This window comes from Cibotium barometz, chromosome 8 (assembly GCF_041138505.1).
Source record: "Cibotium barometz isolate CiBa-2024 chromosome 8, ASM4113850v1, whole genome shotgun sequence".
Taxonomy (NCBI): domain Eukaryota; kingdom Viridiplantae; phylum Streptophyta; class Polypodiopsida; order Cyatheales; family Cibotiaceae; genus Cibotium; species Cibotium barometz.
In genome coordinates this window covers 41465984-41491770 of record NC_141053.1, presented here as the reverse complement: position 1 = coordinate 41491770, position 25787 = coordinate 41465984, and the positions used below count along the sequence as shown (strand labels likewise).

Here is a 25787-nt window from a genome sequence, read left to right as displayed (position 1 = left end):
TCAATTAGGAGCACAATGTGTGTGTGTGAGAGCGAGGAGAATTGAGAGAGAGAGAGAGACCTATAGACATGACTCATATGTGGACCCAGATGATGAGTTGTGTCTACATGTCTCTCTCTCTCTCTCTCTCTCTCTTATGTTTGTTTGTAGAGAAAAAGCACACTCTCTTCCTATCTATAGGTCTACTCTCTATTGTTGGGGTGAAGGTGCTGAGGGGTGGAGGAGGGAGGACACTAAGTGCCACGGGATGTGAGAGAAGGGATCAAGGGCCACAAATGCCCGTTGAATCTAGGGCCATTGGATGGCCGACAACAATAAGGGCTCGCCGACTGGGATGAAACATGGGTAGGCCCCACACTAAACATGGCCAGGCCCCTAGCGGGATTTGAACCCGAGTGGCCCGCTTGTCGGGTAGGTGAGCTATCCAACACACCCGCAAGCCCATGGTGTGAAAGCCCTTGTGGCCAAAGAGTCTTAAACTAGATTTTGCCCCGCCACTTAAAAAAAAAACCACCGTCCGGCCGTCCCACTGGTGCCCTCCCATGATCGATGGTGGTTGAGAACGTGCCCGCCCGCCATGCATCTTCTCAGTCACATTGATCCCTTCTCTCCCCCCTCATTAATATCCCGTCTCGTAGATACTACTAGATAGTCATGAGGGTGGAGGAGGGAAATAGCATGATGGTGGGGAAGGTGCTATGCTATGGCCGCTTTCTCATGAACCACTTGGGGAGGGGGCCTTTATATAGAAAACGAAAATGAAGGACCTTTTATAATTAATAAGGGGTGTAAGCCCCCACTTAAATAAATATGCACTCATTATAGTTTTGTCATTATGCACTCAGTGCCACTCATCACAAAAGGTCATAAATTACATGGATCATTTGTGGCTGGTTGTGGTGGCAGATGTGAAACAACAGTCAACTGATCGTTCTTTTTCTCTCTCCTCTCTCTATACAAGAAGTCATTAATAACATAGACTTGGCTATGATGTTTACAGTTTAAACTACTCATCTCATTTAAATCGAAACGAGAGATGAGAGAGGAGAGATGAATCATGAGAGAGGTAAGGTCCCCAACATCATCATAACATCATCATCACAATCTGGTGCACTAATTTCTCCAGTGGCTGTGCTGCTTTTCACATCCCATCATCTGAGCAGCGTCCTCAGAGTTGCCTTATTGGCTTATAGGTCATTTTCCTGTTCTGATCTGCTCTCACTTTCTCTGCACAGGTCTTTATCTCGACAATTCTCCAACTGCATTCTCTGCTGCCACAGTTATGTGTGTGCCAACACCATACACATTGTAGAATGGACAGTGCGCCCATTGGCAAATGAAGCTGACCCTGCATATTTGCCCTTGATGCTTGAGTAGCTCAACCTCCATTCAAAGCTGGAGGATGAAAATTTGATCTTAATTACTCAATGCCTTTGCTTATGGCTGAGCTGTAATTAGGGTTGCGCATTGATTAGGTTAGGTTTCCATAACGATTAGGTTTTGGGTGCTCTGATTAGGGTTTCTCAGTGATTAGAGTGTGGCGGGGCTTCTCAGTGGTTAGAGTTTGGCTTTGTGCAAAGAAGAGCAGGTTGTGGCAGCTGGGCTGCAGAAAGAAGCACAGCCCACTTCCTATATCGAGTGAGCTTTTGGTCGTATACCCCGTCAGTTTGAGCTCAAAAGTAAGCTTTTTACTTGCTTGATAATTCTATGGGAATCTGCTACGGCAAGAGTGCAGAAGAAGCTCACCAGCAAACGGGGAAAAATGGGATTTTTGTAGGAAGGTCTGCAGAAGAAGAAGAAGCACATGTAGCAGCAAATGGGGAACCCACATTGCCCTCTTCAGCCCCTTCAAAGTCTCCATATAGAGCTTCTCCATTCTGGGTTTCCCCTTTCAGGTCACCCTTTCAGGCTGCGGCAGATGCATCTCCGGCCAATGGAACCCCACGACGCTTCTTCAAAAGGCCCTTCCCCCCACCCTCTCCTGCAAAACACATCCAGGCGGTTCTTCTCAAACGCCTTGGTACAGCAAAACCGAAAGAAGGGACCATTCCTGAAGGGCAGGAGCTGGAGAAGCCCCTGAACAAGTCATTTGGGTATGCCAAGAACTTTACCATCAAGTACGAGCTCGGCAAGGAGGTCGGGCGAGGACATTTCGGCCACACTTGCCTTGCAAAGATCAAGAAAGGGGACTTCAAAGGCCAGTCTGTTGCAGTAAAGCTCATCTCCAAAGAAAAGGTGGTTTCAAATAGTCCTCAATTTGTTCAAGTTAGCTCATAGGGTTGCAGTTGTGTGTTTTGCCCAATGCATGCAGTAGCAATTTTTCATGATCTGCATTCTCTACTCTTAATAAGCCGGCAGCATGAGCCAAGATTAAATAGCCATGGTCTGAAGCTTTTGGAGTAGGTTGGAAACTCAACATTGCCCTCTGCTTATTTGAAAAGCAACCTTAGACTTCCTATGTTATGTTTCTTCCAGATGACAACAGCCATTGCCATCGAAGACGTAAGAAGAGAGGTTAAAATACTGAAAGCACTGACCGGGCATGACAATCTAGTCAAGTTCTACGATGCTTGCGAGGACAACATGAATGTGTACATAGTCATGGAGTAAGTTCTTTGTTTTCATGAGCTTCTGAAGTGATGATGGATTGTCTTGCTTCCTTAATGTTCTGAAAGGTAACAATTTGGTTGATTAACCTGTACGTGGATTCGGTAGTGGGAGGGACACTCTCTCTTAGATGCTTACATGTCAAAATATCCTCACAGTTATTTTTTTTCCCCAAGTAGAGATTGTGCCATTCAGTCGATGATGTTGCTCCTCTCCAAGTTAGCAGGGAGAGTTCAGAGCCTGCCTGTAGGTGAAATATGACCAGGTGCCCATCAATTGCAGCAAGTGGGGATCCCCCTGCTCAAAAGTTCAATCACTTACCAGCTTGCCTGCACACCATAGACTGCTGAAACAGTTTAAAGTGGTGACCTCTATAAAAAGTAAACAAAAGGGATTCCAACGCCATGTCATCATGCCACCATGCCATAGTTTTAAGTCACATTTCAACTCTTAACGTAGCCAGGGGTGCACTTGTGTAAGCAGGATAAAGTTGAGCAGGGGTGCACTTGTGTAAGAGACCCCCTGCTCAAAAGTTCAATCACTTATTACCAGCTTGCCTGCACACTGTAGAAAATGTCCAAACAGTTTAAAGTGGCAACCTCTACAGGAAGTAAACATAAGGGATTTCAAGGCCATGTCATCAGGGCACATCATAGTTTTTAGTCACATTTCAACACTTCAGCCAGGGGTGCACTTGTGTAAGCAGGATCAAGTTCATGCACTTGCAACACCGAGGGCAAGTTGGTTGAAGGTGTATCACAACAGCCCCATGACAACTAGGTGTGGGTTCCATTTGTAAATCAGGACACTACTTTTCTGAACGATCTCACTAAATTCTTGAAGGTTTTAATGATCCAGTTGAGCAAAATTTTGCAGGTTGTGTGAGGGTGGCGAGCTGCTCGATAGGATACTTTCAAGGTCTGCTTTTGAAGATAGCAGTAATGTAACACCACTTGTTTCACTTATCTCTCAAGGGTCCAAACTGCTTGTTGTGCTGGCATTGACAGAGGCGGAAAGTACTCTGAAGAGGATGCAAAGGTTGTGGTGGTACAGATTCTAAGCATAGTGGCCTTTTGCCACCTTCAGGGGGTCGTTCACCGCGACTTAAAACCAGAGGTATTTCTCTGTCAAGTTATCAGCACTGTCTTGAAAAGGGACACTGTGTCAAGTCATGGTGCCGTAGCACAACGTTTTCGCGCTACTTGATTCCTTGGTCTGCCTTCAGAACTTCCTCTTCACAACAAACGATGAGAGTGCACAACTGAAGGCCATTGATTTTGGACTGTCGGACTTCGTGAGACCAGGTACAAGACGCGATCACAAGCTCTGTAAGTTTCCCTTTTACGATCACGGATGCTGTAAAACACAATAGTAGTAAACATGGTTTTTTCTTAACCTTCTTGACAGATGAGAGGCTGAATGACATCGTTGGAAGCGCATATTACGTTGCACCAGAGGTTCTCCATAGATCTTACAGCATAGAAGCCGATGTATGGAGCGTTGGGGTTATAACATACATTCTACTGTGTGGAAGCCGGCCGTTCTGGGCACGCACTGAGTCCGGAATCTTTAGATCTGTCTTGAAAATGGATCCTAGTTTCGATGAAGCACCATGGCCTTTGGTAACAGATGAGGCCAAGGATTTTTGCAAGCGGCTTCTGACGAAAGATCGACACAGAAGAATGACTGCTGCTCAAGCTCTGAGTAAGTACCTCACTTTGAAAGGAGCAGAAGTTTTTCTGAGCTTGTCGGAGTTACAAGCAACTGAATTGGGTGTATTTATATATGTGTTGTGTCAGCTCATCCTTGGATACGTGGACACCAGAAAGTTCCTCTTGATATATTGATCTTCAGGCTAGTGAAGTCTTACCTTAGGTCTTCAGCTGTAAGGCGGGCAGCTTTGAAGGTGAGCAGATTTACATGCACACAGCTTCAAGGTTTGGATATCTATTACTTAAAATGAGCAACTTGATAGGTCCATCAATTAATATTATCATTTAATAGTGCCTTTTGTGTATTATTGTTTGGTTTGTTGTTCAAGTCTTATCCATGTATGGAAACCTGTACCTCTCTTTGGGCTCTGGTTTTTCTGTATGAATATGACACATGTACTAGTGTATGTCTAAAACGTGCCACTAAAGTTCCACAGTGACATGCAGTCTTTTTTTGTTCCCACAGACAGCATGCTTGTGTATGTTGTGTTGTGTTGTGTGTGCACTGTGTGTGTGTGTGTGAGAGAGAGAGAGAGAGAGAGAGATTTTATTAATATCTACAAAGGGCCCAATGGGTCTATGAGACCAATGTGTTACAAAAGTTCCGTGTGTAAATGTCTTCAAAAGGCCCAGTGGGTGTGTGACCAAACAAAGTTACAATATCTCCATGAAAATATTTATCCATGGGAAAACTGAAAACTGAAAAAAACAACCTATACTATGAACATGTGTCGATGATAAGGGTAGTACAAGTAACCATGTGCCTAACACAAGGTGCCTGTAGGTAAAGTGGGGTGGGAGAAATGCAGGCCTCATCTAATAATGATAGTACCATCCTCCATAAAAGAGTGCAGATTTGTGATGATGTCCCCAACATGTGGTGTGGGGCCTCTCCATGGTGTCAGAGTCATGTGACTAATACAATGTGCCAGTACAGTGGGGTGGGACGACTGCATGCCTCACCCAATAATAGTACCATCCTTATAGCCACCAAGGGTGTCCACACTAGATGGACACCGTAACGTCACACTGCCACAGCTTCACACTGCTACAGTGGGTCAACCTAGAGTTACCATCCGGAGCATTTGGTGGACCATCCAGAAGTGGAGGCGCACCACCAGCGGATACAAGAGCGGTGCACGCACTGGCATTGAAGGCACCGCACTGACACTCCAACAGGCATCTTGTAGAGATAGGAGATTCTACCAAAGGCTGCCACTTTGAGGCGTCTTCTGAAGATAGGAGATGCCTCCTACTCTACTGAGTCCACCATGTCTTGCAGGAATGCTTATATGGTCCCTTGACACATCCTTCGTCCATCATCCTTCGCCTTCATGCTACATCCTTGATACTACATTGTAGCCTTAGCGTGGGGCTGTAGTCACTTGTCATTACCTTGAGCTGTGTGTCGTCCTCTTCCCTGTGACCTCTGTTGAGTGTGCACGGTATAGTGAAGGACATGTAAGTGTTTTGGAGTAGTGCCAGCTTTTTGTTGCTCTTGCAATCTTGTCACTTGTGTTAGTCTTGTTAGCTCACCCTCATCTCTATGTCCTCTCTATATGCCCAATACACGCTCCCGTGGTAGTCTGGTCAGCCCATCCAAAATTCCTCTCTCAATATGCTGCTATAGTTGGAAGAAGTTCAATTACGTACCCCCTAGGCATTCCCTTCCACCTCTCCCTATGATAGCTAACCTTGGTAATCCCACTCTCGGTAACAATGTTGGAGGCCAAGCCAACCCTCTTGGCCCATCTAATCCTCCTGGCATAGAATCCCTGTCCATGGTGCTGGGCCGAGTCAATGTCAAGCTCCCAACCTTTAAAGGTTCTTTCACCGAAGATGAGGACACATCTGGTGATTCATATCCATATGCAAGAGCTGCGGCCTTGAGTGGGAGGAAGCCTTCTTGGTACTCTTTCCGTCCTTCCGTCCTGGTAACTATGAGGACCGCATTCTCCAGGAGTTCGGGGGGCTACAATTGCTACCAGGGAAGAGGGTGTTGGAACTTATGACATGGACCACAGTGCTGGTGGCCCGCTTATTGACTTACCTCATGGTGCGTCAGTGGGTGACAGAGGTCCATCCAACAGAAGATTTGAGAGAGTCGCCCCCCCCCCACCAACTCCTTTGTTGGAATTCCAGGAGCTGCCCCCCCAACTTAAAAATGCACGACTCATGTTTGAGCATGATGTGGGCTTTGTATATCCAATGGTGACGACACCACTGGATGACCCAGTGGCTCAGCTGAAGCGGGTGTTGGAGGCACTCAAAGTGAGCCAAAAATCTCCGAGCGAGGAAAGTACCCTGCTCCAACTCAAAAGGGAGATCAAGGAATTGAAGACACAACAAGAAGCCAAGAAAGGCCTGTGGTGTGCTATACATAGTCACATGGGTCGGGGGACGGGAATGGGGACGGGGAAGGGTTTGGGGATGGGGTACGACTGGAGGCAGGGAACGGGGACAGGGGGTGGTACGGTACACAAAAAAATGCATCAATATATCCATCAAATGTTAAGTATTTATATTACATTTGAGTACTCTGAAAGAAAGCACACAAAATGACACAATTCATGATTCATATCACAAAAATAGTGTACTGGTAACTGTGTAGATAAAAAAAATAGTGTAGACAAAACACAATACAACTGTCGAGACTCACGGCTGAAGCATAGTCTACTGTCTCTAGAATGCAGATACTAGAAAATAAACCATGTCTACATAAATATAGCTTGGGTAGTGGGCCCTAAAGGCTGACCTCCACATGTGACATCCAAGGTTGAAGCCTGTGGCGTAGCGCTAATCTAAAATCATCAATCAAAATCCATACTGAAGGAAACGCTGGCCTCATTGTCACGAGCATCAGTCTCTGCGACCTCAACCTGCTCATTCTCCTTCTCTTGTTGCTACTTCCACTCTACAAAAGGTTCAGCTTTTGCAATCACCCCCTTGCCCAACATACGCAAGTTAAAACCAAATCATGGGCTTTTTCCACGCCAAGGCGGTTTCTCTTCTTTGATGCAATGTGACTATAGGAGCTCCATAGTTGCTCCAAACAAGAGGAGGTCACAGCCTGGCTGAGAATGCGAATAGCCAACTGTTGTAACCCCGGTCCGTCTCATCCAAAATCCTCTCACCACAAAGCCGCCCCAACCCGAGTCCGATCCTCCTTTGCATTGGGGAAACCATACAAGCCATGAAAAAGATCTATACTCTGCAAGTGAGTCTCTTATTTTGCGCCTTGCACTAGGCTCTGACACCAATCTCTCTAAGATAATCCCCCAACCACTATTCACCTCTCGATCATTTTCTTGACCCTTGCCTTGAAACTTGGGGTCCAAAATGTATGCTGCTGCATGCAAAGGAGAATGATATGCATTCCATCTTTTGACACAAAGATCTTGAACCATTTCATCTTGCTCTTGAGAGTGTCCTCATCCTCGTCATCATGATCAAATTGCTCTTGCTCTTTAATGAGCTCTTTCAATTGCTCAATCATCGTGTCCATGGCCTCATACACTTTCCCAATGCATGGCTTCATGCCATCCACAAGGCTCAACAAATGCATAATGGGCATCAATGTGATGCACATGCTTCCAAAACTCAAGATCTTCAGCATTATCTTTGCATTTCCACCCTCCAGTAGCAGAGGCTAATGGCGATTTAGTGAACTCATCACTAATGAATACCTGCCTCAATGCGGCACTACATGTACTCAGTCGGCCCAACATCAGAAAGTTATACGCAAACCGTGTCTCAGAGTACTTCAAGAGCTGCTTGCTTGATTTCTTATTAAACTCATGTAGTAAGAATTGATGATTCAACACAAAAGTGACCATGTGACTTGCCCTCTCAATGATGGGCGCAATCCAAGGCAACTTTCCTATATCCTTCATCACATTATTGAGGCAATGTGCCATGCAAAATGACATTGTCACATGTGGATACATCCCTTCATCAATGGCACCTGCTGCCCTGTTGGCGGCCTCGCCATCCACAACAAATCCCACAACAAGGTCACTACCAACAAAATCTATTGCCTCTGTCCACTCTGATGCAAACACATCAGCACTCTTCCTAGTCCCTGATGCATCATGCAACGAAATGAAATACATCTCTCCTTGAGAATAGGCCACTACCCCATGGATAGACCTCTTTCGTGTATCGCTCCATCCATCAGCAATGAGGGGCGCTCCATTCTTTTTCCACATATGCTTTGTGTTCTCTGCAGCTTGCTCTACATCACGTCTCTCTTTATAAAGAACAGTGGTATGCAATGTCTTTGATGGTGGCGGTGTGTAAGATGGACCATACTCGCCAATTTTCCTCACCATAACCTTGAAGTAGTGAGATCTGGCAGCATGGAAGGCAATATGATCATGAAAAAAGAAGCAAGCCACTGTCGTATCAACATCCTCCTTTCTCTTGGGATCCCATTTCTGATCAAGGGTACTCTATCGACGTGCAGGAACTGTGGATGGCATGCTAAAGGATGCCTGTGGTATGGACAACGTATGGCTAGCTGATGCAGATGCAGATGCAGAAGCTCTAGAGCCTCTACTACATACCTCCGATACAGGTGGCCTGGCAAATGCTGCGGGGTCAATTGCCATAGGACATGCCGCCCTCCTTGTTGTAAAGAGAGACGCTTGTGCTGCAGCCCGCTCTAAGAGCTCCGTCCTCTTCTCTTGGCTTACATTTGGGAAAAACTGCACCTCATGCCCAGACTCATGGCTCCCCCGCTTCCAAGTCTCTGTGCATTCACCTCTTCTCACCAAGACCAATTTGAACCCTTGCCCCCAACACGGGGTACTGGTGCTCGCGAGGAAGAGGCCATTGAACTTTGAAGGCGGGCCGCGATGGCACTGGGCTTGGGCAGCTTAGATGGAGTTGTGGGCTTGTAGGCTGCGGTGCACTCAAGGCTCAAGCCTCAAGAACTTGTGCAGTCACATCACTGCACACTGCAGAGCAGAGATGGAGTAGAGACGGAGGAGAGCAAGTGTGCACAACAGAGATGGAGGAGAGCAGAGATCGCTCGCACGACAGGGTTTTTCTAACATAAAAACATAAAATGAGGTGAAGCCTTCCCAAAAAGAAAATCTCTCGTTTTTTTTTCTTCACATCCCCAAACAGAGCACCAGTTGTCCCACAAATTAACACGTCCCTTGATAGGGGACGGCCGTCCCCTGGTGAGGGATGGAACAGGGGATGTCCCCCCTATGGAGGGACACATCCCCGTGTGAAAGGGAGGTCGGGACGGCATTCCCCCGTCCCGAAGCTTGGGACGGGCGACCCCTGACTATGGTGCTATATGCCAATCACTTGGACACAGTGTCAAAGAATGCCCAAAGAGGAGGTCTCGCTCCTTTTGTGGAAAAGGAGGACATGAAGACAAATTCTGCTACTATGTGAAGGGGTTCTACCAATTTCATTAGCAACAAGCCCCTCACCCCGCCTCGACAGCCCCCAACCTAGCTCATTACGCCATAGCCGCCCTTGCCGTTCCACGAACCTTCCACAATGCTATACCTTCCCCTTGCCAACCTACTCAGGTGACCTACCTTCCACCACTCTTCTAAGACAGGGGAACCCCTTAGCCTTCCCTCTTGCCAAGACCCCGCCAAAGAATTCATTCTCGGCACTATAGAGGAGCCTCGTCCCATCTTGTTAGCCTCTCGGTTTTGGGATCACCCACCCTACTTGCCTTCTTTCCAATCTTATAAGGATGTCTTTGCCTAGACATACAAGGACTTGGAAGGTGTTGCAGCCGACATTGGTGTTCACATCATACCACTCCAGGAAGGAACTCGACCTGTTCATGGGCGAGCCTACAAGCTCAACCCAAAGTATGCAGAGGCAGTCAAGGTGGAGCTAGAAAGATGGAGGACGCCCAAATCATCTCCCCAGTGGAACACTCCGAATGGCTTTCTCCCATGGTCATCTGAGATCTCTCCCATGAAGAAGATCAACAAGATCCATGTCCGTGTGGACTTCGGTCCCTCAACAAAGCAACCATCAATTGCTCCCATTCATGGATCGGGTTTTAGATGATATTGCCGAGCATGCCCTATACAGCTTCATGGATGGGTTTAGTGGATACAACGAGGTGGCCATCCACCCGGATGACTGCCCCAAGAGAGCTTTCGTCACCCAATGGGGTACCTACACCTACAACAAGATGCCCTTTGGGCTGTGCAATGCTCCAGTCACCTTCCAACTGATCGTCACCAATATCTTTAGGGAGTACCTCCTCATACGTCTTTGTACTTTCATCGATGATTTTCTAACTTCACAGGAACTCATATGTAGAGGCCTTCTCAGAACATCTTTCTCAGTTAGCTCTAGTTTTCGCAAGTGTCGCTCCTCCCCGCTACGCTTCAATCTCTATAAGTGTCTTTTCTTGGTGGTCGAGGGCACACTCCTAGGTCACATCATCTCTTCTGAAGGTTTGGCTCCCGACCTTGATAAAATCGTTGCCATCCTTTGCCTTCCTCCTCCCATTAGCCTAAATGAACCCAAGTCTTTGTCGGACACATATCATCACCGTTTCATCGATATGTATGCCGATGTGGCCCTTCCACTGACTCACCTAGTCAAGCCATCCACAATCTTCCAATGGTCTGATCCAACCTCTACCGCCTTCTCCTACCTTAAAAAGAGCCTCACCGAAGCTCCCATTCTCATCCCACCCGACTTGATGATCATCTTCCATATCCATACATATGCAAGCCTCACTACTGTTGGCACGGTCCTTACTCAACCTAGAGCGGAATACAAGATGGACAAACGAATCTACTATGCCAGCTGCCTCCTCACACCCATTTAACAAAACTACAACACCATTGAGCGGGTCATGTTTGGCGGTGGTTGTTGCTCTTCCAAGAATTCGATTTTGAGATCCTCCTTTGACCAGGCAAACATCATGTCATGGCAGACCACCTCTCCCGCATCAACTCTGGGGAGCTTGCAACAGGTATTGAGGATAACCTTCCTGATAATGTTCTTTTTAAAGTCGATGTTGCCTCGGACTGGTATGGGAATGTTCTTGCCTTGCTTTCCACAGGACAATTTCTAGCTGGCTCTAGCCCCAAGGACAAGCACCAAATTTTGGTGAAGAGCCAACTTCCAAATCATATCTGGCCAACTCTACAAGGTTGGTCATGATGGTGTTTTACGAAGGTGCGTTAGCCCTCATGAAGTGCCTCACCTGGTCGAAGATGCCCACTTTGGCCTTGGTGGTGGTCACTATCTCAGCCACATCTCCAGCACCCTCTTTTTCTAGCATGGCCTGTGGTGGCTAACAATGTTCAAATATTCCATTCAGTTCGCCAAATCTTGTGATACTTGCCAACGGTGGAGGCTTGTCAATCTCATCGGCCTCTCTAAATCTCCTTTGCTTGGTCCCCATTCGAGAAATGGGGTCTTGTGCCAATTGACCCGGAATGTGACCAATGTCACCCAATGTTGCCAATTGTGCTCAAATCTGAGCCATTAGGACCTATACCTGCTCAATTGATGATAATGGACATGCAAATCCCAAAATTGAAGCAAATACCTCTGAAATTTCTGATTTCTGTTGCAGAAAAGGGGGGGGGGGGGCGTCGTATTTGCTAACTCGTGTAGCCGAGTTCACAGGCTGCAATGAGCGAACTTTGAGCTACGCATGCGGGAGCTAATGACGAAGAGGTGGTTGCCGGACTGAGTCGTAGACGGCAGGTTGCAAACGCAGGCGGCGTGGGAGAACCGGCAACGTGCAGACGAGTAGGGCGACTATACCTTGGAGCCGGCAACGGCGAGTGTGCAGCAGACGGGCAAGGGCTGATGTTGGGAAGTCACAGACGGCGGAGTGGAGGCCGTGACAAAGCACACGGACGGGAGCTGCTAGAAGACGAAACAGTGACACGGTCGACGGTAGGGAGCTATCGATTGGAACGGAGCCTCTCCCGCACGGCGCCCGACTCCTCCAGCTGCGCGCGAAACTCCTCAAACTGCCGGTCCATAGACACTTGCCTTCGTGCTAACTTGGCATGACGGTGTCCTCAATATTGGAAGCAGTGCCGCCATAGCCAGTAATTATAGATGTCGCTTCATGATGCACTGAGGCTCTGATACCAGTTGAAGGGAGCTAAAGAAGCTCAGCTGAAACAGTTAGGGTTTCATGTGGGAGACACACACAGAGAAGAAGGGAGAGAGAGAGAGAGACATGTGGGAATAAGTCAACTCACAAAGTATGAGTGTGTGACTCCCCTATCACACATGTATATTTGCTCTAGTACACATAGTGCACTTAGTACATTAAAAGTACCAAGTGTACTATGTACTATAAAACACATGGGCTTGTACACACTATAAGGGTGGGCATAATGCCTTTACCCCAACACAAATGGCTGCTGGGCACTTAGGCGCATGGAAAAAAGGGGCTGGGCACTGTGCGCCTGCTGTACTGTAGGCTGGGCAGCTTGTATGGGCTGCCCCACAGTTGCCCTACAACCCTCCTAGGGCTGGATAACCAGTCGGCTATCCTTGCAAAGCCCCTAGGGTTGTCCTATAGGCTACAGCCTTCCCATGACCTACCCATGGCTGGTGGGTACAGCCAGGGCCTTCTTGGCCCTTATGGGGATTGTCTTGTACTTTCCCCATGCCCACATGAGTTCTTGGGGTAGCCTTATGGGCTGGCCCCTTTTCCTAACTATCTACACAGTGTTCTGGCATCCGGTATCTTACTAGATACACAGACTCACTGACATCATTCCAGAGGGAGACACACAGCGCAGATTGGCGCTGTTTCATGTGCAACGCACACCTGACCTTGGACTCATGTGCAGGACAATGCACACCAGACCTCGAACGACTGGGATGAAACCCTGGCTGACTCGTCTCGGATTGGGCTCACATGGGACCAGTTTACCATCCCAGGTCCTGCATCTTTTGTATAGATATGTCTACGTGGCATCCAAGTGCGGGATGCACGTGACATCCCCTTTTGCTTAACTTGACGGAAGCTGCATAGCCTCCAAATAATCCGTCAATAATGCCTGATAGTCGTCGAAAAACTCTTTGTCAAGCCATACCGCTTCGTGGGTCCCTCGGTCCTGAAACTTCGTGAGGAACTGTCTTTGCCTTCAGCCTGAGCCATGCTTGAAATGGTGCAAAAGGATCTGTTTTGGAACCATAACTTCTGCTTCATCAATGATATCTGGTTTTGCCTCGTCGTTAACTTCTAAAGGGATCGGACCTGCATATGGCTTTAACCAACTGACGTGAAACACATCGTGCATAGTCCAACTTGGAGGTAGCTTCAACTGCATTGACACCTCATTAATCTTTTTCTGGATGAGAAAAGATCCGAAGCTCCTGAAAGGGCATCGCTTGCCCACCTGCTTCAACCTTTGCTTCATAATCCGAAGATAAACCCAACCCCCTTCCGAATACTTCATATCCCTTCGGTCTTTATTAGCTTGTCGAGTGTAGACCTCTTGTGCTTTAGCCAACCTGTCTTTCATTGACTCTAAAATCTCCTGGTAAGACTCCGTCACTCTGTTTGCTTCAGGTACTGAAGACGAGGTCTTGGTCAAAAATGACTGGAATGGTCTTCCAAACGCTGCCTCATATGGAGTCCTGCCAATAGCTGAAGAAAAAGAATCATTCAAAACAGCTTGAACTAAAGGCAAATAAGATTCCCACTTACCTTGTTGATCGTGGACATAACACTTCAGCACATCAAAGGTCAACTGGTTGTATATCTTTGTTTGGCCGTCCGTCTGTGGGTGGAACGCACTGGAAAAATTCAATTGAGTACCAAAGTTATCAAACAGTGCCCTCCAAAAATGACTGGTAAACTTGGCATCTCGGTCTGACACTATGGTCCTAGGAATCCCGCCAATCGGGTACCGATGCTGAATGAACAATTGGGCAACATCCTCGGCGGTCACATTGACCCTGCAAGGAATAAGCATAACAAATTTGCTAAATCTATCAACTATAGTTAAGCATTGAGTATTACGCTTACTCGGACTGGGAGGCAGATTCGTTGACAAAGTCCATTGAAATATCTTGGAAAGGTCCTCAAGAATTGGCAAGGGCTGTAATAATCCTATCTTATTTCCATGAGGAGCTTTCACCTTTTGAAATATATCAAAGCGTTGTACATATGTAAACACATCTCGCCTCATCTTTGGCCAATAATATTGCCGTTTCATTTCTCTAGAGTCGAATTCATGCCCCTACGACCACTAGTAATGGTGTCATGGGTGTCATGGAGAAGAGTTGCTCTAAACGACTTCATGACACACAGTCGGCTTTTGTAGAAAAGCCAACCATCGCGTATCAGAAATTGGCATGGTCCTGTGGCATCCAATGCCTGTTCCCATTGTGTACCGAATTCCTTGGAATCCGCGTACGTGTGCTTCATGTCGTCTAGTCCCATACCAACAAGGTCGAGTCTAGTGGTCTGAATCGAAGTCACTTGTCCCTTCCTGCTCAAAGCATCGGCCACTGGATTGGCCTTTCTTGGAAGGTACTTAATCATACCACCGAATTGCTGGAATATTTGACTCCAACGGTGTTGTCGATCACTCCACTGTGTACTTGGTATTGTCTGAATCCAGCGTAATGCCTGTTGGTCACTATGAACCTCAAAGTCACGGCTATACAGAAAATGTTTCCAATGTTTCAAGGCCTGTATAACTACAAGGAGTTCACGATCGTAGACTGAGTAATTTTTCTCTGCGGGCAGTAACTTACGAGACATGTAAGCTACTGGATGACCATTCTGTTGTAAAACACTGCCAATTTTGATGTTACTCACATCGGTGATCATCTGAAATGGCTCGTTCCACGAGGCAAGTGCTAAACAAGGCGCGTCCGATAAAGCCACCTTGAGGTTCTTGAATGCCTCCAACGCTCGTGGAGTCATTTGAATCCGTTGCCTTCTTGTCTTAACACCCTTTAGCAGATCGGTGAGATCCGTCGAGAGGTCAAAAAACTTTATGTGGGTGGAGTATGTCTGGCATATACCCACAAAGGATCTGATGTCATAAGCTGTTTGAGGTACCCAACTGACAATCTCGGCCACTTTAGCCGGATCAAGTCGAATGCCTTCTGCACTAATTATGTATCAAAGATAATGCACCTAGAACAAATAAAATTCCGACTTCTTCTCATTGATGTAGAGCTTGTTGCTTTCTAGTAACTTAAGGACTTTCTCCACATCAATGTCATGCTGCTCAACCGTAGCTGAAAATACCAGTATGTCGTCCAGAAATATGAACACACTTTCCAATTAAATCCCGGAAAATACGCATCATCATGCGGTTGAATGTAGCTGGGGCGTTCGTCAAGCCAAATGGCATGACCACAAATTCATAGTGGGTCCATTCCGTACGGAAGGTTGTCTTGGGGATGTTCCCCTCCACAATCCTCACCTGGTGGTATCCACTCTTTAAATCGAGTTTCAAGAACACCTTCGCTCCATTCAGCCTCTCGAGAATATAATCTATTCGAGGCATCAGGAATCTACTCTTGATAGTCAGCTTATTGAGTGCGGCACGATAATCGACAGACGACCGAGAAGACTCATCTTTCTTCTTGACAAACAAGATCGGTGCTGCAAATGGCGACGCGCTAGGGCGGATGAAGCTAGATTGCAACAATTCTTGGAGTTGGTGGTCCAACTCCGATTCCATTGCCTTGGAAAGGCGATACGGAAACTTGCTCGAGGGTTCCGAGCCTGGGAGGAGGTCAATCTTGTGGTCCTCCGGTCTGGACGGGGGGAGTTGGGGAGGGAGATTGTCCCGAAGAAAAAACTTCTGGAACTTTTCATGGAGAGCCAAATACTTCTCAGAAGCACTGGCCACCGTCAGGGCTGTCTGGATGTATATCATCGCACAATGTGCGCCTTTCCTGACTGCTCGCTTAGCCTGCAAGTGGCTTATGAGCGGAAAGTTCGAAATTCCTGGCTCACGCTTAATGGTCACCGGGGTGTTTGACACATTCCGATTAATCTGGAACGTGTGCTTGTCCCTTGAAGAAACTTGTGAAACCACTGAATGCCCAAAATTATGTCTGCTCCTACAAGAGGGGCAACCATAAAATCATGCATTCTATGCCCTGAATAACCAATTTAGCACCTAGAGCTTCATACTTGACGCTCGTGTCATGCCTGTGCTAAAACCCTAAACTTGTTTGTCCACCAAAGTCAGGACGAAACAGGTGCTCCGAGTGGCCTGTTCCGTGACCACGTCCTCTGTGCTGCCATTGTCAAACAAGACAACAACTCTCTGGCCACCTATGTAGCCAAAGGACTTGAGCAATTCGTTGCGCTTATACTCTTTGTCATGGGCGCCCTTCTGCTTATCTTCGAGCTCCCTGCTAATGATTGCTCCAACTGAAGCATTGGGATTTGAAGAACTAGGGGCAGCCACTGGGATATGTGTGGGAGCTGGGCTCACCACGAAAGCTGTGGAGGCTGCGGCGGCGGTCTTTGGAGTGGTAGTCTTCTTAGGACACTCCCGAGAAGTGTGGCCTTTTGTATGACAAAAGAAACACCTACCCTCCTTGTACTGAGAAATCTCCTCAGCACTCAACTTGCCACCTGTCTTGCCTGCCTCCGCTTTCTGGTCTGGAGTAAGCTTGGAGGCATTGTTTGAGTTCTTGGAGCCAGAGGCTCCCGTGCTGTGTCCTGGGAAAGTCTCCGTCTGGTTCTGGCCTTTTCTCCTTGAGGCGGTAGCCTTGGGAGTAGCCGGCTAGGAATTCTTGGGCTTGCCACCATTATGCTTCATTTCTGCACTCTGCGCAAGCGAGAGTGCGTCTTCAAAGGTGGCTGGAACATACGCACCTCCCACTGGATTTGCGTGTCAAGGCCATACAAAAACTGCCCTTTCTTGTTCGAATCAGATAAGCCTAATTGCAAACATAAAGTCAAAATTCTATTGGCAAATTGAAGGACTGGTTGTGCGTTCTGACGCGCTCCCCTGAACTCGTCTTTGAGTTGCTCAAGGTAGTGGGGCGGTAGGAACCATTGCTTAAGGTCGTGGACAAACTCGTCCCACACATAAGCTGCCATACCTAATCTGGTGTGGGCATGAGCCCACTGAGTCCACCAAGGAATGGCCTCACCTTCCAAGTACCGACTGGCTAAGATCACTCTGTTAGTATTTGTCTTTCTAATTGCGGCAAAGTAGGCTTCAAACTGATGCAACCATGAATAAAGAGTTGTGGGGTCGAGTTTACCATTATACTTACTGAAGTTCATTTTCTCGGGAAAATGATTTGAGGGCGCCACTGGTGTCAATTTGGCGTCCAAAGTTGCAAGGTAACGCTCATGTTCCACGCGTCGCATGGCTTCGTCTTCACGTTGTCGGATCTCCAATGTACGCATCTGCAACTCAAGCAAAGAGCTCGGTTGCGGTCATGACCTTGTGAGAGGGTCCTTGTGTAGAGGATCTGGAATCTGGGATACGGAAGGAGAGGGAGGAGGAGATGGAAAACGCGACGCTGGAGAATGGGTACGCTCTTCCAGAGCCAGGATCTACGCCTTCTGCTCTTCCAACTTGGTCGTTTGGTCTGCGATTGCTCGCATTATCTGTTGGAACATCTCTGTAACACTCAAGCCTAGTGCCCTAGTTGGGCTGCCCGGTGCACTCTGGTCCCAAGGTTCTTGGTCTCTCTCGTTGTCGAAGCTCGCCATAGCAAGAAAACGCACTTCCTTTTTCTGGAGCGCAATCTGACCATCCATTGTGTGTGTGGGAGACTTCCGGAGGCTGAAAACCAACCGTCCTTCGAAGGACAGGAGTCTCTCCGAAAGGGGTAGTCCACCGGAGTCTAAAGACCAATCACACGAGCGAGAAAAAAATTCTGGCTTCTTTGCTGAATCTTTACACTTGAAGTAGGCTCTGATACCACTGTAACATGCGGAAGCTTCGGGGGAGATTGGTAACTTCAATGCTCAGAAATCAGCACACTTGTCGCGACGAAAATAACGCACAAAACTGAATATAGATATGCAGAAAAATAGAGAGAGAGAGAGGGAGAAGAGGACATAGTATTCCCCTAGGGTGGCCCATAAGGCTACCCTCCTCGTAGGCAAGGACATTGAGCCCTTTTGGGGTGGCCCACAGGGCTGCCCCTTTGCCTACCTGCCCACATATCCAAATAGGTATGCCACAAGACATTTTATCCTACGACCGGTGTCCTAGGCAGAGCCTGATACACCTCTACATCATTCTAGAGGGTGACTCCCAGTATGGATTGGCATTGCTCCAAGTGCGGGACTTGCACGCTTGACCAAGAGCATGTATGGGACTTGTACACCTGACCCTGAATGCTTAGATTGGAACCTTGGCTGACTCATCCCGGATTGGGGCTCACAAGGGATCAGTTACCACTCCAGGTCTCGCACCTGTTGTACAAATCCAAGTGCGGGATGCATGTGACAAATGATTCTGTTTGGGTCAAACGGCGTAGCTGAGATCGTGCTTGAAAGTCCACATTGGCAGGTATGGACTGCTTACGGATCATACGCTCGAATGTCTCTCACGTGTTGACGGTCTTCCCATTAGTCAGTTGTTGTTGCCACCACAAGAAAGCATTTTCTTTCAGCAAAAATGCGATGAAGGTAATCTTTTTTACATCGGTGAGGTCTAGGGATTCAGAACGGGGGTGAGGAGGGGGTGAGAGGGAGAGGAGAGGAACAGGTGGACGGGGGGTGCAGATTGGCCATTAAGTGCTTGGTATTTCTCAGGAGTTGAAAAAATTTTCAGTGTTTCGGTTGAAATCTAAAGTTGAAATTGTCTGCAGGCATTGTCAAAGACATTGCCAGATGATCATTTATTCTATTTGCGAGCTCAGTTTATGCTGCTAGAGCCGAGCAAAAATGGCCGTATATCATTGGAGAATTTGAAATCAGTGAGTTGATGATGTAACCTTGGTTGTTATTGAATTTTGAAAGGACCATAAGTAATGTATCAATTATTGTAAGGACTGATTATCTGATGGATCATGTGCACCAGGTACTCACAAAAAATGCAACTGAGGCAATGAAGGACTCCAGAATGTTTGAAATGATTGCAGCTGTAGGCTGACTTGCCTATTGTTTTTTGGGTTTTTTTTTGTGTTTTTGAAGGGCTGTTCATGCATGTTCTCGATGCAGAAATACACAGGGGGAGCTTGTTTCAGTAGAATTATCTAATAGAGGTCTTGTTGTGGAACAGATTGATGCACTTCAGTTCAAAAAAATGGATTTCCAAGAGTTCTGTGCAGCAGCTACGAGTGTACCTCAACTCGAGGGGCTTGAAAGATGGGACCAGCAAGCAAGAAATGCCTATCAGATTTTCGAGAAAGAAGGCAATCGTGTCGTGCTCATAGAGGAGCTTGCTCGGGTAGGTGCCTGCGTATGCGAATCTGCCATGCATTTACTTTTGTTTTTCCCTGCAATGCTTCTGTTGGCAATCCACATGAAACCACAATGCTTCTCTCTCTCTCTCTCTCTCTCTCTCTCTCTCTCTCACACACACACACACACACACACACATATCAGGTGCAATCCACATGAAACTACAATGCCTCTCTCTCTCTCTCTCCCCCCCAAGTGAGATAGCTATGTTTTGTTTCTATTTAATTTTCCATTCCATGATGAGATATGCCATGGACATTATTGTATCACTTTGGTCTCATAGGCCCATTGGGTCTTTAGTAGATGCTCTCTCTCTCTCTCTCTCTCTCACACACACACACACACACACGCACACGCACACGCACACGCACACGCACACGCACACGCACACACACACACACACACACACACATATCAGGTGCAATAGGAGTGGCAGTCATGCAGAAATTTGGTTCTTGATTGAGGAGGAGGCTAAGTGTTGTTAACTGGTTGCTTTTTTTTTTTCTTTCTGGTTTGGTCAGGAGCTTGGCATTCCATCTACAGTCCCTGCTCACGTTGTTCTACACGACTGGGTAAGACACAATGATGGGAAATTGAGCTTCTTCGGGTTTACAAACTTGCTACGGGGGATGCCACCACGCTCTAAGCCTCAACCACCAATCAGTTAACACAAACTTCTCTATGGGAGGCTCATTCAGTGAAGATGGCTGTTGCATCAAGCTTTGCTGAAATGGGATGCTTTCTCATCATAGTTAGACTTGTTTTGATACAGCTAAATGTTGCCTGTGCACCCTTTGTATCATTCTTTGATACAAAAGCTTTCCATTTGTTTGTGAGAAAGCTCCATATTTGTCATCTCTCTTGGCCAAGTGCCCTAAGACAGCTTTCCTGATTGTTTCAAGTGAGGTTTTACTTCATTTCTCCCCTTAGCCTTGGGTTGAATTTGTAATAATTAATATACAATCTGGGTGCTAAACTTACCCTATCTATTTTGCACATGGCAAGATGTTAGCACTCCAGAGGTTATGGTAGAGCACACTGTTGCCTACCTAAATTGATTTAATGAGCAAAGAAGGCTTGTGCTTTTTCAACTCCTCAAGATTGATAATCTGGATGTAGCCTCATCTTTACAAGAGAATAAACATGTTTTGTTTCAAACCCCCCCCCCCCCCCCCCCCCCACACGGCAGGGTTGAGAGACTTGAATTCTCCGGTGATCTGAACTTTCACATTCACACCCCCCATTAGCTTAGGCATGTCTAAAGGCACTCCTGCGAGGGTTCTAAGCTAAGTCTAATGACACTCTTCAAGGCTTGGGGGTGTATGGTGTGGGACACACATGCATTACTTGATGGTGCTTGTGCATGCTCTAATTTGCATGCATAGGAGCCTCTATGCATGCATATTAGAGCATACATAGAGCATGCTATTGTTATGTGATCTAAACTCACATTCACACCCTAGGCACGTCTAGCGCGGGTTCCAAGCTACACCTAACGACACTCTTGCAAGATTGGGGGTGCATGGTATGGGACATACCTGCATTACTTGATGGTACTTATACTTTGGGTTGGCTTGCGAGTGGATGTGGTTGAAGCTTTTCTGGTTGTTTGGGGCCAAATCCTATCTTCTCTTTGTTATTGATACTCTAATTATTGGTATGCAAGATTGTTATTTTATTATTAATGCTCTAATTATTGGTGTGTAGCCTTGTTATTGTGCTTTGATAGGTTCTTTGTGATTCACGAAATTGTACGGTGAAGCTCAATAGAGGGAAGATCATGGGAGGACCTCTAGCTAGCTTAGGAGTGTTTCATTTCATTTGGCATCACAGCAGCTCTACAATGAGCTTTGCTTTTGATTCAATTTGAAAAAGCTTGATAAATAAGGAGAATTTAATTGATGGATCAAACAATTATTAAAAACTATTCGGTTTTCTCATCAATGTCTTTGAATAATTCATTAATTAATACTTCATTTGTTGAAAAAATAGTAATTGTCTAATTAGTGATTTTGGAACTCCCAAGAAATTGGTAAATTGAAGTGCATTGTGTTTTTGCATGCTCTTCAGGGTCTTCTTCTTTTTGACCTCCGGTTTTGGTTTAGTAGCCTTTTTACGGGCTACTTACACCTCCCTTAGGCTATTTAGCTCCTACTTTAAAGTTGAAACTTAAGCTTGAGCTTTCTACTTATTGGCAGCCTTGGATGTTCCTTTGGTGGTTGTCCTCGTAGCCTTGTGATGGCGTTCAAGGGGATTGATGAATAAGTCCTTATACACTCAACATGTTAAAACTCATGGAGGTGGTAACTGATGCTTCTTCCACTGGGGCGATTGTTACTCTATTAGGACAATCCTTATATAAGCATTGGTCAAATCAATACTTGTAACATATGCCTCCATAAGAAATGACATTGAGATTTGGCATGGGATTCAAAGTGCTTGGAGCACTTGGTGGATTCGTTGGTGCGGGGTCTTGAGGACACTTCATGATACAGTGCCTTTGCATTCGGAAGCATTACATCGATGGTCTTGCAACGTGTGTCCCTTGAGGTTATGATACCACTGCGAAATTGAATCAAAAGCAAAGCTCATTATAGAGCTGTTGTGATGCCAAATGAAATGAAACGCTCCTAAGCTAGCTAGAGGTCCTCCCATGATCTTCCCTCTATTGAGCTTTGTCGTCGTACAATTTCATGAATCACAAAGAACCTATCAAAGTACAATAACAAGGTTACACACCAATAATTAGAGCATTAATAATAAGGTAACAATCTTGTATACCAATAATTATATTCTTTGGTACCAACAATGAGTTGTGTCATGGTTTCCCGTGGCACTGGCAATGGGCACAACTATTATTATTAATGCCTTAGTAACAAACACTCCGTACTTGTATGATTTCAACCATAGTAGCAATGAAACGCGTTTCGCTGTTCCTGTGGCATACGAAACGTTTCGAAATGTTTCGTTGTTTTTGAAACGAGTTTTTTTTTTGGACAAATTTTTTTCCCAAAATTGCAATATCCACGTTAAAAAAACGTTTGGCTGCCGTTTTTGTGCGTTTCTGTGCGAGCAGCCTGCAGGTTCTTCGAAGTCACGCCGCACGCGTCCAGCCGCGCAGTGCGCACTCTAGCGTGAGTGACCACTGACTTGCCTCTCTCTCTCTCTCTCTCTCTCTACACACACACACAGCCGTGCTGCATTGCTGTCGTGTGTGTCTCTCTCTCTCTCTCTCTCTCTCTCTCTCTCTCTACACACACACACAGCCGTGCTGCATTGCTGTCGTGTGTGTGTGTGTAGAGAGAGAGAGAGAGAGAGAGAGAGAGAGAGAGGTGTGTAAAGAGAGAGAGAGGTGTGTAAAGAGGACGTGTGACGTGTGTGTGTACTCAGAGACAGAGAGAGAGAGAGAGAGAGAGAGAGAGAGAGAGAGAGAGAGATGTGTATGTGTACAATGTGACATGTGTGCACTGTGTAGAGTCTAGACTCTAGAGAAATGAAATGAAATGATATATTAATGTCTTCAGGAGGCCAATTTCCAAAATGACCTATGAGACCAAAAAAAGAGAGAGAGACACACTACAGAATTATGATTAAATTTATAAGGCTGAAAATTAACCTGAACTTTGAACTTTGAAGGCTGAAATTTTCTTGAACTTTTTACAGAATCGAGATGGGTCGCAATCGTGATGCTGTATGGGCCCATGTCACCTCACTTGGAAGATACGGTGGGTCTGGGGCCGAAAAGTGGAAGTGCAATTTCTGCTTATTAGTGACCGGCGGGAGTGTAACCCGCATCAAAGCCCATTTGTCTAGCTTGAAGGGTGAGGGCATTTGTGCTTGTCCCAGGGTACCAAAGGCTGTGTATGACAGTCTACAAGAATGGAAGAAAATCCAAGAAGGGGTTGTAGACTCTAACACAGGTACAGGTGTCGAGGAAGAAGAGAGCTCCAAGGTAGTGGCAAAGAGGGGGAAAACTCATGCGGCTGAAAGCCAAGATTCTTTTGCGTGCCATTGATGCATCCCAGCCAGGCACAGTGGTTACAAGAGAGTTCATTTGGTGCCATTTGCGTGAGGCTGTTTTGGAAGTTGGGCCGAAAAATATTGTGCAGGTTGTGACTGACAATGGTTCAAATTGTGTCAGTATGGGCCGCATGCTTGAGGATGAGTTTCCACGCATTGTTTGGACACCATGTGCCAGTCATAGTTTGGATCTTATGATGGAGGATATGGGCAAGCTAGGTTGGTTGCAGGAAGTATTAAATATAGCTCGCTTCATTGTCAAATTTGTCACAAAGCGGCCCAAGATCCTTTCTATCTATAGGGCACAGGGTGAGTTGGAGCTGTGTAAACCCGCCACCACTAGGTTTGCATATATGTTCATAGTGCTTGATAGAGTAGTAAGAGTACGAAAGGGACTCTTACGACTAGTGGTGTCCAAGGAATGGTATGACTGGGAAGCTGAAAATAAGTGTTCAAAGTCAAACTTCAGCGTATTACGAATCACCGACATGGAGGGTTGCACCATGGGCCTCTTATATGGGTACATGGACAAGCTCGGGGAGTGCCTTATAAAGGCAACTGGTATTTCTGACATCCAGTAAGTATTATATTTTACTTCTCTTTAAATTTCAGCTCTAAACTTTATTTAATATAAACTCTAAATCGTGATTCGTGATTCGTAATGTTCAAAAAACTAGGAAGGCCAGCCTCCGTGCTATTTGGCAAGATCGTTGGGATTGGTTTCATAGACCAATCCATGCAGTGGCCCACATTCTCCATCCTTTGTGGAGACACGAAGATCAGGCATGTTGCGAGGAGTTGGAAGATGGTTGGACCGAGTATGTCACAGCATGGATGGGTGGAGATGTGGATCAGTTGGCTACCTTGGAGCAGCAGCGGCTTGCCTTCCGCAACAAGACAGGAAACCATTTTGGGTCACCGACTGCTGAGTTGCATTCAGGGATGTTACAGCCTGTATCTTGGTGGGAGAAATATGGTATAAGTGCCCCACAGTTGGTGAGTATTCATTAAAGTTTTATGCTCATGTCACATGATATATCATGATTCATGCATGTGCTTTCACCTGTGTCATGGATAATGAATCATGTCTCATGTGTGATTTTTCGGGTTTGAATTTTGGCAGAGGAGGCTTGCTATGAGAGTGCTTTCACAGGACTGCAGCTCAGGTCCTTGTGAGAGAAATTGGAGTACATGGGCCCTTTTCCACACAAAGAAAAGGAACAAATTTACCACTCCACAATTAGAGCAGTTGGTTTATTGTCATTGCAACCTCCGTCTACTTGAGCAGAGAGGTACTTCTATAGAGCCGATTCAGGTGAATGTCGACAAAATCGACATTGAGAAAGTGAAAGACATCCCAGAGATCCCAAATGATGAGGAGGACATTTACACCATGTTATATGAGGAGGCGATGCAGGGAACCAGGCAAACACGTAGCCGCTCTCGAGCCAGGGTGGGCAGGGATACACATGGTGCTAGCACTAGCAGGAGTTTTGTACGTGGCACAGATGATGGTGGTAGCACGAGTGTTGCATGTGAGACAGCGACAGCAGAGGTTGTAGATGACTCTTCTGATTGGACCACAGCTTCTGAGGCATCTGATGTTGCAGATGAGGATGAGGATCTTGAGTTGGATGATGCAGAGGAGGATGAGTAGGCTCTCAGAGTCTAGTATCTACTTAGTACCTAGTCATGACTCATTCTCATTTTCATTTATGATTTATTGACATGTATGATGTATTATGTCATGTTTGACATTGGAGGCTACTAGCTAGAGCCTTGGATAGTGTTGTTATTTTTAGATTTTTTTGAGTTTCTTTCATGTATGGTGTTAGTGGCAGTCACATGTCACATGTGACATACTCTCATTTGCTTCAGCCATAGCCCATGTGGCATGTGACATTTATGATGTATCATGTGACATTTCTCATTTTATGGATTGCCACTCTTTGGTCCTGACTCCTTTTGCCATTTGGTTACTTGTAAGTTGTAAATCGTAAATTATTAAGTTGTGCTATGTGACTCGTGAGTGTGAAAAGAGTGTTAAGTTTTCACATGTC

At 46.3% G+C, this 25787-nt stretch overlaps 2 protein-coding genes across 2 annotated transcripts; both read left to right on the top strand.

The window, feature by feature from the left end:
* Nucleotides 1-1052: 1052 nt before the first annotated feature.
* LOC147636279 (CDPK-related kinase 5-like) lies at nt 1053-20868 on the top strand. Its single transcript, XM_086801723.1, has 11 exons — nt 1053-2235; nt 2476-2606; nt 3484-3525; nt 3615-3723; nt 3833-3911; nt 4015-4311; nt 4407-4513; nt 19113-19220; nt 19325-19387; nt 19526-19693; nt 20229-20868. Exons 1-11 carry the CDS (start codon nt 1708-1710, stop codon nt 20373-20375), a joined length of 1779 nt encoding a protein of 592 aa, XP_086657849.1. The 5' UTR covers nt 1053-1707; the 3' UTR covers nt 20376-20868.
* A 3737-nt stretch (nt 20869-24605) lies between these two features.
* Nucleotides 24606-25585, top strand: LOC147636278 (uncharacterized). The gene is made up of 2 exons (XM_086801132.1): nt 24606-24723; nt 24851-25585. Exons 1-2 carry the CDS (start codon nt 24670-24672, stop codon nt 25382-25384), a joined length of 588 nt encoding a protein of 195 aa, XP_086657258.1. The 5' UTR covers nt 24606-24669; the 3' UTR covers nt 25385-25585.
* The last annotated feature ends 202 nt before the right edge of the window (nt 25586-25787 follow it).